This window comes from Pinus tabuliformis, chromosome 3_2 (assembly GCF_031772625.1).
Source record: "Pinus tabuliformis cultivar Carrire ecotype Pingquan chromosome 3_2, CPIR1, whole genome shotgun sequence".
NCBI lineage: Eukaryota > Viridiplantae > Streptophyta > Pinopsida > Pinales > Pinaceae > Pinus > Pinus tabuliformis.
The window spans coordinates 218,522,748-218,534,796 of record NC_142302.1 but is presented as its reverse complement, the minus strand read 5'-3'; the positions used below and the strand labels follow the sequence as shown (position 1 = coordinate 218,534,796).

Sequence of the window (12,049 nt, the reverse complement as noted above, 5' to 3'; positions counted from 1 at the left end):
CGAGTTCCATACCCTAATACATGACAAAATTCAATGGAAACATTGCAATCCCCCAATCCTAAAATCCTAAAATTCTACTTTCTCCATATGAAATCCAATGAGGCCGGAACCACTCTCAAACATCCCGAGTCATTTCATGGTAATGTTAAAAACTGAAGTAAAATGATGAAAATGAAGATTAAGGAACATGTCACTTTTACTTTGAGAATTTTAACATTACCATGAATAGCATATCAATACTAGGGCCTAGACTTGATCATTAAGCGGCCAAAACGATTGCCAAATGAAAATATGTGTGGCTGTAACGACCAAATGCGGCCTTTTCATACATGCGCAGGTCACTTTTGCCGCCTAACGAGTCCTTGAAAACAGGACATGCTGCCAAAATCATGACACGCAGTCGGATTCACGTGTCAAAATAGGACACGACGTGTCATGGTTTTTGGACACGAATCTCTGAAGAGAATCGTGTCGGACACGATGGATTCGGTATTCGTGGGGTCTATAGGACAAATCCGGTTTCATAGCAAGACACTGTAAAAGTTTTCTTCTTGAACATTGTAAATACTATATAGAGAATGAAAATGCATATGGGAGGCAAAAGCTATTCTCAAAGCTGAAAATTCTATTTGGAATGAATATAGCGTCCACTACATTGTAATTTTGCAAATGATTGTTAGGTCAGAACTAGCATAAGTTATTGAAGTTTTTATATTATTGGTTGACAACTAATGCATTCTAGTTGACATTACTTATCTGTGGCTTGTTGTAACTCAATTATTACAGTAACTTATGTGGTTGTTGAACACCTTTTATATCATTGAGTATATCTACTATTATGGATAAATGTGCATTGTTAATCTGTTAAACCCTTGACTAAAAAAGAACTAGGGCAATAAAATTCCTTGAAGATATTACAATGGTATCAGAGTTGGCTCTCCTGCCAGCCTGGAGGGTTTGTTTGGGCAGAATCTTTTCCAAAGTGTGAAGAGTTTCACAAGAAACTAACAAGAGAAGCTGCAGCATGGACGAAGCCACACCCAAATGATTGGTCATGGTTATCCCCTCCTAAAAAGAATAAACCACCTCAATCTTTTGAATTTGGTGGTATGAGCAAATCAGAATCTTTGCCTTGCACTAGTGATGGGGCTCAAAACAAGTCTGGAAATGGCGATAAATCTTAACAGAGTTTATCAAAGAAATAGGATTCAGCCTGTAAAGCTGAGTTCCAGTGTTTGGTTGATGAGAACCATGAGTGTGAATCTTAGGGTATCTCAATGGGGAAGAAGGAATGGACTAAAAACGATAGCCATCCTGAGAGAAGTGGAGGTAGTAACTTATCTGGAAATGAAATCAATGAGGGTAAATCAAAAACAGAGGATGAGCTGGAGGAGGATGAAACAGGAAATTCAAGCTCTCTTAACAGAGAGATTGCAGTAAAAAATGGCTTCTCAGTAGTGGCAAAATTCCCCAAAAAGGATCAAGAGGAGGAACCTTGTTTATTACAATAAATTATTGAGAGAAAAAACACAAGTAATAAGGTAGGATGGTTTGTTGATTGATGATCAAGCCCAAGCAGTCTCAGCAATAGAGTTTGAACTGGATTTTGCTGATAAATAGTGATAATACTTGTAGAAAATGTAAAGCAAATGACAGAGATTATCAAGCATATATCAGTGTTCAAGAGGACCCACCTGATGGAGGAGGGATAGGTGATACCAGTATAGAAAATCTCCTATTTGATGCTGCTATTGAATTCATGAATCATGATCCTCACCAGAGTAACATGGAACACCCGAATAGACAGATTTTTCATATATTCTCAGTTATATATCCTCAATAAACAGTTTTGTATTGTTTTGGACTACGGCGACAGCTTTCATCAGTAGTCATTTTCAGTTTATTTTATGACACTACATGCTTTTAAGCCAGTGCTTCCAAGCAATTCCTATATGCCTGCTTATGTATTTTCAACTTTTTGATGTGCCTTCAGGTATCTACAGCATATAATTTTCATTTTATTTATGAAAACTACGATTTTTCCTTGAGGAAAAAACATGGAACACCCGAATTATAATTACTGTATTGGAAACATTGTCTTTAGACTGCCCTCTCTTACAGAGCTACCAGAAGAGTCCAGTATTGTTGAATCATCAGTTGATGATAAGGTGTGTCAAAATTTCTCACAACTTGAGAATTGTATGAAAACAGAAAATGAGTCAAATGTTGTGAAAGATTGTGAAATGGAGCCAAAACCTAAGTAGACCTACCTTCAGAACTGAGATATTTGAGGAAACAACAAAAGGCCTTAGAAGATCAAACTAGTGATGATAAAGAAATTGAACTGGAGCCAAAATGTGTAAATAAGACCAAAAGTGCAGAGCCAATTTTCTAGCAAGGGTCTTCAAGAGGGTGTAAGGCTAAAGTAGGTATGAATACTGAAGAATCAGATTTACCCTTGATTGGAATATTATAGGTCTCCAAAATGGGGCTATTTAAGTGATGTGGGCAGGTGGAATGACTTCAAAGGTTGGACCACAAACAATTTTGGTAGTTGGTAGGTAGGATGATATGATATGGAATTAACTCAAAATAGTTTTGAGGATGGAGATGCTGCAGGTTGGCAAACTGTTGATGATAATACAAGAGACGCATTTGAGGCTGATAACGAGTTGGAACAGACTGTAGAAGATAATTCAAATCCAATTATTATTGAGGGAAATCATGCTATGGGAACCATAACATCAGATGAAAACTTAAAACAGTACCAATGGTGGCCCCCCGAGTTGTAACAGCCAAGCAAATGGAAGTCATACCTAGGCAAAACAAGGTAAATTGCATGACAACTCATAAGGTACAAGCCCCAGATTGTCAAGTAGCAGCTTACAAGCCTATGAGATGGAACTCAAAAAGGACATTGGAACTGACATATGCATGCTCATGAGAGATTGGAGCACTCAGAACCCATCTCTTAGTAGAGCACTCCAAAAATAGGTTTGTCTGCAATTTGATGGACAGTCTCATCCATGATGACAAGTACAAGATAGAAGTTGAGATCATTGTTTTTGAAAACCAGATATATTTTGTTCCCAAATCTACACTCAGAAAACGACTCGTTAGGAGTCAGGACGACACCCAGCAGACCAACTCATGTCACACTGAAGTCGTACCCTCAAGACAGGGATTGCACAAATATGGCAAACATTTGGCAAAAGCAGGTCCAATATTGATGACAAGGACCACAAAGAAAATGTGATTGCAGCAATAGATTCTCCTAAAGTTCATGGCAGTCTTATAAAATAGGGGAGCATAAGACATTATGGCTGTGAGAAACATCTTGAAATGTGTAAGAGAGGGGAAGCAGTTGAAAAGAAAGGCAGCACTTCGAGAGTTCTCTTTGAAAGAGCTGCATGTAGCTACAAACCATTTCAATTATGATGATAAACTTGGTAAAGGTGGTTTTGGCAGTGGTTACTGGGGTCAACTTTGGGCTGGTTCACAAATTGATATCAAGGGATTTAAGGCATGGAGTACCAAAGCTGAAATAGAGTTTGCAACAGAGGTAGAGATTTTTTGTCAAGGCAGACATTAAAAATTATTGTGCTTGCTTGGATACTGTTCTAAATGTTAAAAACACCTTATATTCTATGATTAAATACCTTCATATCTCCATGGTCAACATGTTGCTGTTGAAATACCATTTCTTTTTATATCTGTGATTTATTCCTATCCATGGGTAGTACGTTTAATCTCTTTTTTTTATCTCTCCATGAATGGTATGCTTGTAACAATAGGGACAAAATTTATTTGATTCCAATCGAATAGGTGTATTGCGTCGATTTTTCCGAGTCGTATATCTAAATGCTTTCTTGACTGACCTAGAGCCGCAAGCAGTTCTGCAGAGAGTCTTGCTTATCTTCACTATCATACAACACCTCATATACTTCACACAGATATTAAGGCAAGTAATGTACTGTTAGAAACTTAGACATAGACTTTAAAGCTCCAGTTGCTGATTTTGGAGTTTCCAAAACTCCTTCCTGAAGGGGCAGCACACACTAGATTATTTTGCCCCTGAATATGCTCCATGGGAAAGAGTTTCTGGGAGTTGTGATGTTTATGGTTTTAGAATACTATTGCTTGAACCAATAGATAAGATGGAGTACACGATTATTGACTGGGTACTTTAGAAGGAAAATATGATCAACTAGCTGATCCAAAGCTCCATGGAAAATACAAAGAAGAGGAATGTAAATCCCAAATGATTGATATAGGATGTGCTGGTGAAAAAACTCTTATGAAGCCTGAAAATGCAGGGCTGAAAGCAGAATTCGCTTCAGCAGTAGCACATATTTGTACTCTTGACAATTGTGCTATAAATGAAAACAGTGACTATTGCATGGTGAAATCTCCAACCAGCATGTTGTTTATTGGACGGCAAGAATTAAAGAAGTATGTTGTAGAAGAGAAGTTCTCATTGTCCACAGGGTCTTGTATAGACAGTGATCAGGTGCACTGTTAAGGCACTCTTAGATGTTAAGTCACCGGTTCAATTCCCTGCACTATTTGGGTGTTATTCTTGGACATGACGATGATGTAGCCTAACCGTTGCTAAACTTACAAAAAAACAAAAAACACGAAGTTCTCATTTTTCAAGATGGAAGGACAAACTTTGCATCACCCATGTTTGCAATTGCTCGGGGACAATCAATGTTGGGAAAGTGGGACTATAATGTCCCCTTTTGATTAATTGCCCAAGAGAGGATGAAATAGCCTAAGATAACAAAGATACTTGCTAAAGCAAGAACTACTATTAAGTCCTGCTTGCAAATTGCAATTGACGAACTGCCAGGTTTTCAATGTACTTAACATTTGCCATAGACAAACTGTTAATTTACAAAAATGTCGTCAAATTAAGCTGATTGGATTATGTAAGACCATGTTTTTGCTTGACAAAGGTTGTCCCAAAGTGATGAAGTTGGAACACACTAATTTCCCTACTTTGGCAACAATGGAGTCTTGCAAGTGAAATGCATCAACAGTAAAGGCTCAACAATCACAGCACCCTAGGTCATATTATATAGGTAGAATCAATTCTTTGAAGTTAAGTTAGACAAATGCTTATGCAGTTCATTTACATTTCAGAAATGTGATCGTTGAGAAATCCTCACCATCAGCATATACAAACGTAATTTAACAATCCTACTTCAACCCAGAACCTGACAGTTACACTAGTGCAGTTTCTATGAAAATATGTGCTTCAGGAATATATGTGTTCAGCAGTAACACATATTTGTACTCTTGACCCATAATTGAGCTATGAATGAAAACAGTGACTATTGCATGGTGACATCTCGAACCAGCATGTTGGTTATTGGGCGGCAAGAACTAAAGATGTTGTAAGGATTGAAGAGAAGTTCTCATTGTCCACGGGGTCTTGGATAGACGGTGATCGAGTGCGCTGTTAAGGCACTCTTAGATGTTAAGTCACCAGTTCTATTCCTGCCCTATTTGGGTGTTATTCTTGGACATGACCATGATGTAGCCTCACCATTGCCGAACTTACAAAACAAAAAAAAAAAAGTTCTCATTTTTCAAGATGGAAGGACAAACTTTGCATCACCCAGGTTTGCAATTGCCTGGGGACAACCAATGTTGGGAACATGGGACTGTGATGTCCCCTATTGATTAATTGCCCAGGAGAGGATGAAATAGCCTAAGATAACAAAGATACTTGCTAAAGCAAGAACTACTATTAAGTCCTGCTTGCAAATTGCAAACTGACAAACTGACAGGTTTTCAATGTACTTAACATTTGCCATAGACAAACTGTTAATTTACAAAAAGGACATCAAATTAAGCTTATCAGATTACATAAGACCATGTTTTTGCTTTAGAAAGGTTGTTCCAAAGTGGTTGCACGCACTAAATTTCCCTACTTTGGCAACAATGGAGTCTTGCAAGTAAAATGCATCAACAGTAAAGGCTCAACAATCACAGCATCCTAGGTCATATTATATAGGTAGAATCAATTGTTTGAACTTAAGTTAGACAAATGCTTATGGGGTTCATTTACATCTCAGAAATCCTCACCATCAACATATACGAAAGTAATTTAACAATACTACTTCAACCAAGAACCTGACAGTTACACTCATGCAGTTTTTATGAAAATTTTTGCATTATCCAGAGAAAATTGGGGCAAAAAATTAAATTGGGCCCTTTCAATCATCATAAGTATTTTTAAGGAAACTAAAATGGGGTAGAAACTAAAATAACACTCCCTGAATTTATATTATTCTAAGAATGATAACAGTGAAGAAGTGCCATTCATATAGAAGGAGCAAACCTACTTTCCTGAAATTAGTCAAATGACTGCAGTTTCTAAGTAAAGAGGACTTCACTAGGAAACTGAATAGCTGTCCTTTTAATTTAGAATTGTTCCACAGCTAATAAAAAAATTGGGTTAGCCCTGATATCCTACAGAAAAGCATAAAAAACATAGAACGACAACCATGATCTCAACCAGATTGTTGATATGCTTACATGTTACAGTTTGATTGTAAATCCTGGGGAGAAAGATTTGTTGTGCCATTTTGCACTGAAGTTTGATACTTCTGTGCAATCGCACCCAATTGAGATACCTGCATAAAGATCAACCAAAACATAATTGCAAGTGCGTATACCATGGATGAGAAACTTGCACACCTAAATATTTCAAAAGCCTAGTCATGATGCATGCAAGATTTGTCTGATCTATAATTCATATGAAATCAATCTACATGGCAAGATTAGGTATTTGCATTACACAAATGACAAAAATGGGGCAGCAAGTGTGAGAAATCAGAAACATTTCATCCTGGAAAAGAATTCCCAAAAATTATAAACGTAGAATAAATTCATATCACAGGATTTGATATCCACACTTGTATAACAGATTGATCAAAATATTTCAGTCATAAATTAACAAATCCAAAACTCTTAAAATATATATATATATATGGGGCAAGGAGAAAGAGAGACTAACATGACAAAACAAAACAAATAAACAAAATCCAGTGAGAAATGAGCAGATAATTTATAGATGTGTTAAAATTGAACCGTGCCAAGAATCTCTACTTTTGACAAACTTAGTCAAAGTACACACTCTGATTCAAAGATTGCAAGAAAACAAGAGCTAGAACTAATAATATAGAATTTACAGCTAAGAAAAAGATATACTACCTGTGGTATCAACAACCTTCGAGGAATGAGTTCCTCGTGACTTCTTGCACAAAATTCCCATGAAAAAATCTAACCAACAGAACGAAAAAGTAAACTGTTCAAAATCAGCCAAATTTTGGATCAATGAAACCTTAATTTGATATTTCTCTCATTCATTTATATACTTTTGGCTATCAAAATGTTTGAGTGACAGAAAGCAACAGGCATGCACAATCTAACCTTAAGGTCTGAGGAAAAAACAATCCGGAGTTGACCATCACGTACAACACGAAGTTGCTCAAATACACTTTCCTGTATTGCTTTTTCATACTCTAGCACAATGTGGCCTGAAGGAGTAGTATATTCACGAGGCATATCTACGTACAGAAGTTCTTCCAATGTTCCACTATCATATTTGATTTTGCAAAGCCTTGGTAAAACCTCCACCGTAGTTTCTGACAAAAACATTTCATAAGCAAATACAGTAGCATTGCTCAAAAGTGGTCCAAGCTGAAGCCAAACATATGAAGGTGTAGAAGGGCTCCTCTTTAGATTTAATGGAATCCAAAAAGGTAGAACATGAGATAGCATAGCAATTATAATGCATTCCTATATATAATTATTAGCATAGCGGCTAATATTGTGTAAAGGTCAAAACAAGCTTTCACTGAAGATAACAGCCCAAGTAGCTCAATTATAAGCATTCACGCACACTGACAAAGAATAGACTACAACTTAAAAGCAAGGCTTTGAACAGCTTAAAAAATTGTGTTTCTAGACCTCCAACACATGGAACCATTTATTTTTGAGCTTAGGGCATGCATAAATTACAAAACAGTACTCTTCCAGATGGAAAAACATACCAAAGCCTCTGCCAGGTTTTGTACCACATATTTCACAATGCCACACATCCTGCCAACAGAGACAAATTAATCACTAGCAATTTTACCCATGTAATTTTGATCGTAAAATTCAAGTTCAACAAAAGGGATAGCTATGACAATCCAAAAGGAATCTGATAATATATGTTCTCGCTTTAATATATTTCAACAACATGTGATCCTATTGATATTCAAGCATAATATGAACATACGTTGTATCATTATAACATATTTTCACAACATGTAGTCCTATTTATATTAGTGCATGTTTTCCCAAGGTCAATGGAAGGAATAAATTCCAGTGCAAGCTCTGAATTATTGCAATTTCCACCTTTTAATTGGCCAGTGAATATAAGATATAAAGTCAATCTATAGCTTTTACAGTACTGCACAATACTAAGACATTCACAACAAACACAATGGTAACAGATAACAACCTGAGGGAAAACACCTGTTGTTTGGCGACCACTTCCATATAATGAAACACACCAGCGCTTCTTTGCTTGCGGACCAAAATACTCAGACACAAATTTTCTCCAGAAATCAATGCTATTATCCTGGGGAAAAAAGAATATGCCCAGCTTACTGTGAAATGTCACCAAGCATAAATATCAAGCTCTGCATGCATATTCTATGTTAAGGCGTCTACAGCAAATCATTTGCATGTCTGAGTAACTGCTTACTTCAGGCCGATGTTGCTGATGAAACATGTACTGCATCAACCGCCGGGCACACATTCCAGGCTCATATACAGGTGATTTTGCAGGGGCCCCAACTTGCAAATTCTGCTGCTGAAATTGCTGTAGTGGTTGCTGTTGTAATTGAGATCTTTGTTGTGGAAGCGTGTGTAAACGCTGCTGATGCTGCTGCAGAATACGCTGCTGCTGCTGTTGTATGATATGTGCTGCTTGAAGCTGTATTTGTTGAGATGGCTGTCTCGAGAGCTGCAAAAGCTGCTGCTGCTGTTGATGTTGCAGAAGCAATGACTGATCACCTGGTTCCATTTTCACAGATGCCAAACTGCGAAGAGATTGCAGCTGTTGCTGGTCAAGCTTTCCTGAAGCCAAAGTTCGCAAAGATTGCAGCTGTTGTTGCTGCCCTGCTTGGTCACTAGCTATACTTCTCAGTGACTGCATCTGCTGCTGTTGGCTTGCTCCTAGCCCCAGAATATGCTGGCCTTGAAATTGTTGTAAGCCTCTTGGTCCTAGCATATTTTGACCTTGCAGCTGAAAACTAGACACCATCTCCTGAGCTTGTTGTCCTTGTTGCAATTGTGTTTGCTGTCCCTGCTGGAATTTATGTTGCTCAAGCTGTTGTGCCTGCTGATCTTGAGAAAGTTGAGGATTAGAACTTGTTAAGTGCTGCATCTGGGGCTGACCAAGGTGTGGACCTGTGGCGCCAGATCCTCCAGGACGAACCATGGATCCACTGGGCCTAGATGATCCATTCATGTTCAGATTAGTTGACGAAAATGATGCTGCAGATGAAGAAAAGCCCATACTCCCAACGACACCTGCTAGTGGAATCGAATCATTGCCCATGGCCATTCCTCTTTGAAGGTTTGTCGATCCAGAAATCCCAGAGTTAGTTGCACTTGTCTGTGAAGCAACATTGCCTCCATTGTTGAAAGCTTGGTTCATGCCCATGTTTGAATTTCCGGCACCAGAAATAGAAGAAACATTGGGCAAATTTCCGAGCATGTTCATATTACTATACTGGGAACGTGAGTTAACAAGAGAAGGATATCCAGGTTGGGACGGAGCACCCCCGCCTTGTCCTCCCAAAAGGCTGGAGTTTGCGCGAAGCAGAGTTGCGGGTGAAACTGTTGGGTTTCCACCCACTTGGGTGGGAGGCCCCGAGGGAACCATTTCTCAATGAGCAAGTACGTAGCAGAGTTAGAATTTGTTACGGGGAAAATTTTGAATCAAAAACGAGTCACATGCCCCGAGATGGACGTACACTTGCACAAATTGCCATTGTTTTCTCCCGTTTTGGTCGAATTATACCTATTCCTTACAAATCCACGGACAATTGACGAAAGCCCAACATTCCCTTCTCAGGTTCGGCTCAATTGATAAGATTGAAAGTTGAAGTGAACCCCTAAAGGGCGCAAAAAGGTTGATTTTCTGAGAACTTCCCTCAATCAGGCCAAAGTGGCGTCATAATAGGCCTGATGTTCATAATACCTACAATGAGCCTTTTCCCTGCGATACACCGTTGATGAAAAAAAAGAGATGGAACGAGAATGCAAGACATGGGCCAGCAGACAGCCAACAAGTGTCAAAGGTATCATACTTCTAGGACTGCAAAGTCTGCTCGGACTGCTCCAAGCAGTCAAAGCAGATTGCTTTTAGCAAGAAGATATTCGATTGATACAGTTCACTGCTTTGGTTCTGTACGCCGTCTAGCGTGCTAGGTTTCACTAGTACAAGTACAAAACTCGAGAAAACTCGATTTTCGTTGCCGCAAAAATGAACTTCTTCAGCACCTTACATACACCTCCCACCAAACCTTCTTTTGCAAGCAGATCGAATATAATCACATAGCTTTCTTCCACACGGACAACAAGCTCCATCATCGTGATCTCATTCCAAAACCTGCTGACGTTTCGTGTCGAACCCAAATCAGTTAGATTTTGCTTCAACCGTCGATCAATAGCAATAGCTTGAACAAAGATAGACTATTCTCCACTACCGAATAAGGCCCATCTAACCTACAGATACCCAACCGTCTAAACCCCAATGTGTCCCAACAATCCAGTGACGGATGAGCTTCGCTTATAATGTTTAGACCGGCTGCTAAAACTAAAACAGGCAAATAAATAAGCCCTCATTCTTCTTCCATGGCCATGACCAGCCCAAATCTCTAGACGTTTTCTCGAAAACCACCATGCCGCAAAAACTCCAACTTTTCGCCTGGAGCTCAAGCCGGAAGCCACTAATCTTTGCTGAAACAGTCGCAAGATGCACCTTTGACAATCATGCCGACAGCGGCAAACAACCAAAGCATAAAATCAAAACCTGCAAAAGTCCAGAATACCAGATATACGTTTAAGAGGCACTAGCAGCATTATAAGACCCGATGCTCTTCTTCCAGTTTCAAAGAAAAAGATGCATTGCACAACATCCGCCAGTGAGTCCACAGAGACCAGAAAGGCAACCGTTCAAAGCCCTCGACTCCATGATCTATCTGTGCATAATGTAAACGGAAACCTTAGAACCGAATCGAAGATACAGAAGTCAAATAATTCTTCAAAAGATGCCGTTTTGGATGAATATGTAAGGAGAAACTGCCCTCTGTATCAACCATCTTAAAAGCCATCAAATGCATCATTTTAGAGGTTAAAAAAAAAAAGCCAAACCAAAAACCCTAACGAGCAAAAAGCTCCGGCGTTTATGCTATCGGGCTGCAAAGGTACCAAAATGAGAGAAGAATTAGAATCTTACCAGAGAATACAGCTGCAAATGCTATTACCCAAACGTATGCTGAGACAATGACTGTACATATTTGGAGCTCGAACCTTCACCAACTGCGATTGCACAGGACTGTAGAGATATGGGCTTGCAAATGTACTGTTGTTTTGAGTTTGGGGGTTTTGTTTTGTTTTGCTGGCTTACCGTGTAACCCCACCACCACCGCTTCGCCCGAAAAGTATCATGGCGGACGCCAAATTTTATTCGAATCGTTTGAATTCCAGGGCGGCTGTTTCTAATTGTTTCCTTTTATTCTTCATCTTGCTAGGTAACAGACAAGTCAATTCGATTCAGGAAAAAGCAAAAAATTAAGAAAAACACCCCGCGATTAGCTTAAGCTTAGCTGGTTTATGTGAGCGCGTGTGCTTGCGCGCGGGCGTAATAATTAACAGATGTGACATCATGTAATGCCATGGTATGTCATCTCTCATGCCATTTGCATTTGCATGTGCATGTGCATGGGCATGGGCGGATTTATAGGATACCCGCCTA

The 12,049-nt window shown here is 39.0% G+C and overlaps 1 protein-coding gene and 1 pseudogene across 4 annotated transcripts in view; one reads left to right on the top strand and one right to left on the bottom strand.

Moving 5' to 3' along the window:
- Positions 1 to 11,781, bottom strand: part of LOC149180513 (transcriptional corepressor SEUSS-like) — a 90,892-nt gene extending 79,111 nt beyond the window's left edge. The window contains exons 1-7 of one of the 4 annotated variants that reach the window (XM_089416151.1): positions 11,531 to 11,781; positions 8,768 to 11,273; positions 8,522 to 8,641; positions 8,067 to 8,115; positions 7,444 to 7,658; positions 7,225 to 7,293; positions 6,547 to 6,644 (exon numbers count right to left, since the gene is read on the bottom strand). In XM_089416151.1, the coding sequence (XP_089272277.1) occupies positions 6,547 to 6,644; positions 7,225 to 7,293; positions 7,444 to 7,658; positions 8,067 to 8,115; positions 8,522 to 8,641; positions 8,768 to 9,952 (1,736 nt within the window). In that variant the 5' untranslated portion in view covers positions 9,953 to 11,273; positions 11,531 to 11,781. Of the gene's footprint in view, positions 1 to 6,546; positions 6,645 to 7,224; positions 7,294 to 7,443; positions 7,659 to 8,066; positions 8,116 to 8,521; positions 8,642 to 8,767; positions 11,394 to 11,530 lie in introns of all 4 variants that reach the window. The other 3 variants (XM_089416149.1, XM_089416148.1, XM_089416150.1) reach the window with 3 other exon arrangements.
- Positions 3,279 to 4,522, top strand: LOC149180514 (PTI1-like tyrosine-protein kinase At3g15890; annotated as a pseudogene).
- Positions 11,782 to 12,049: the final 268 nt, after the last annotated feature.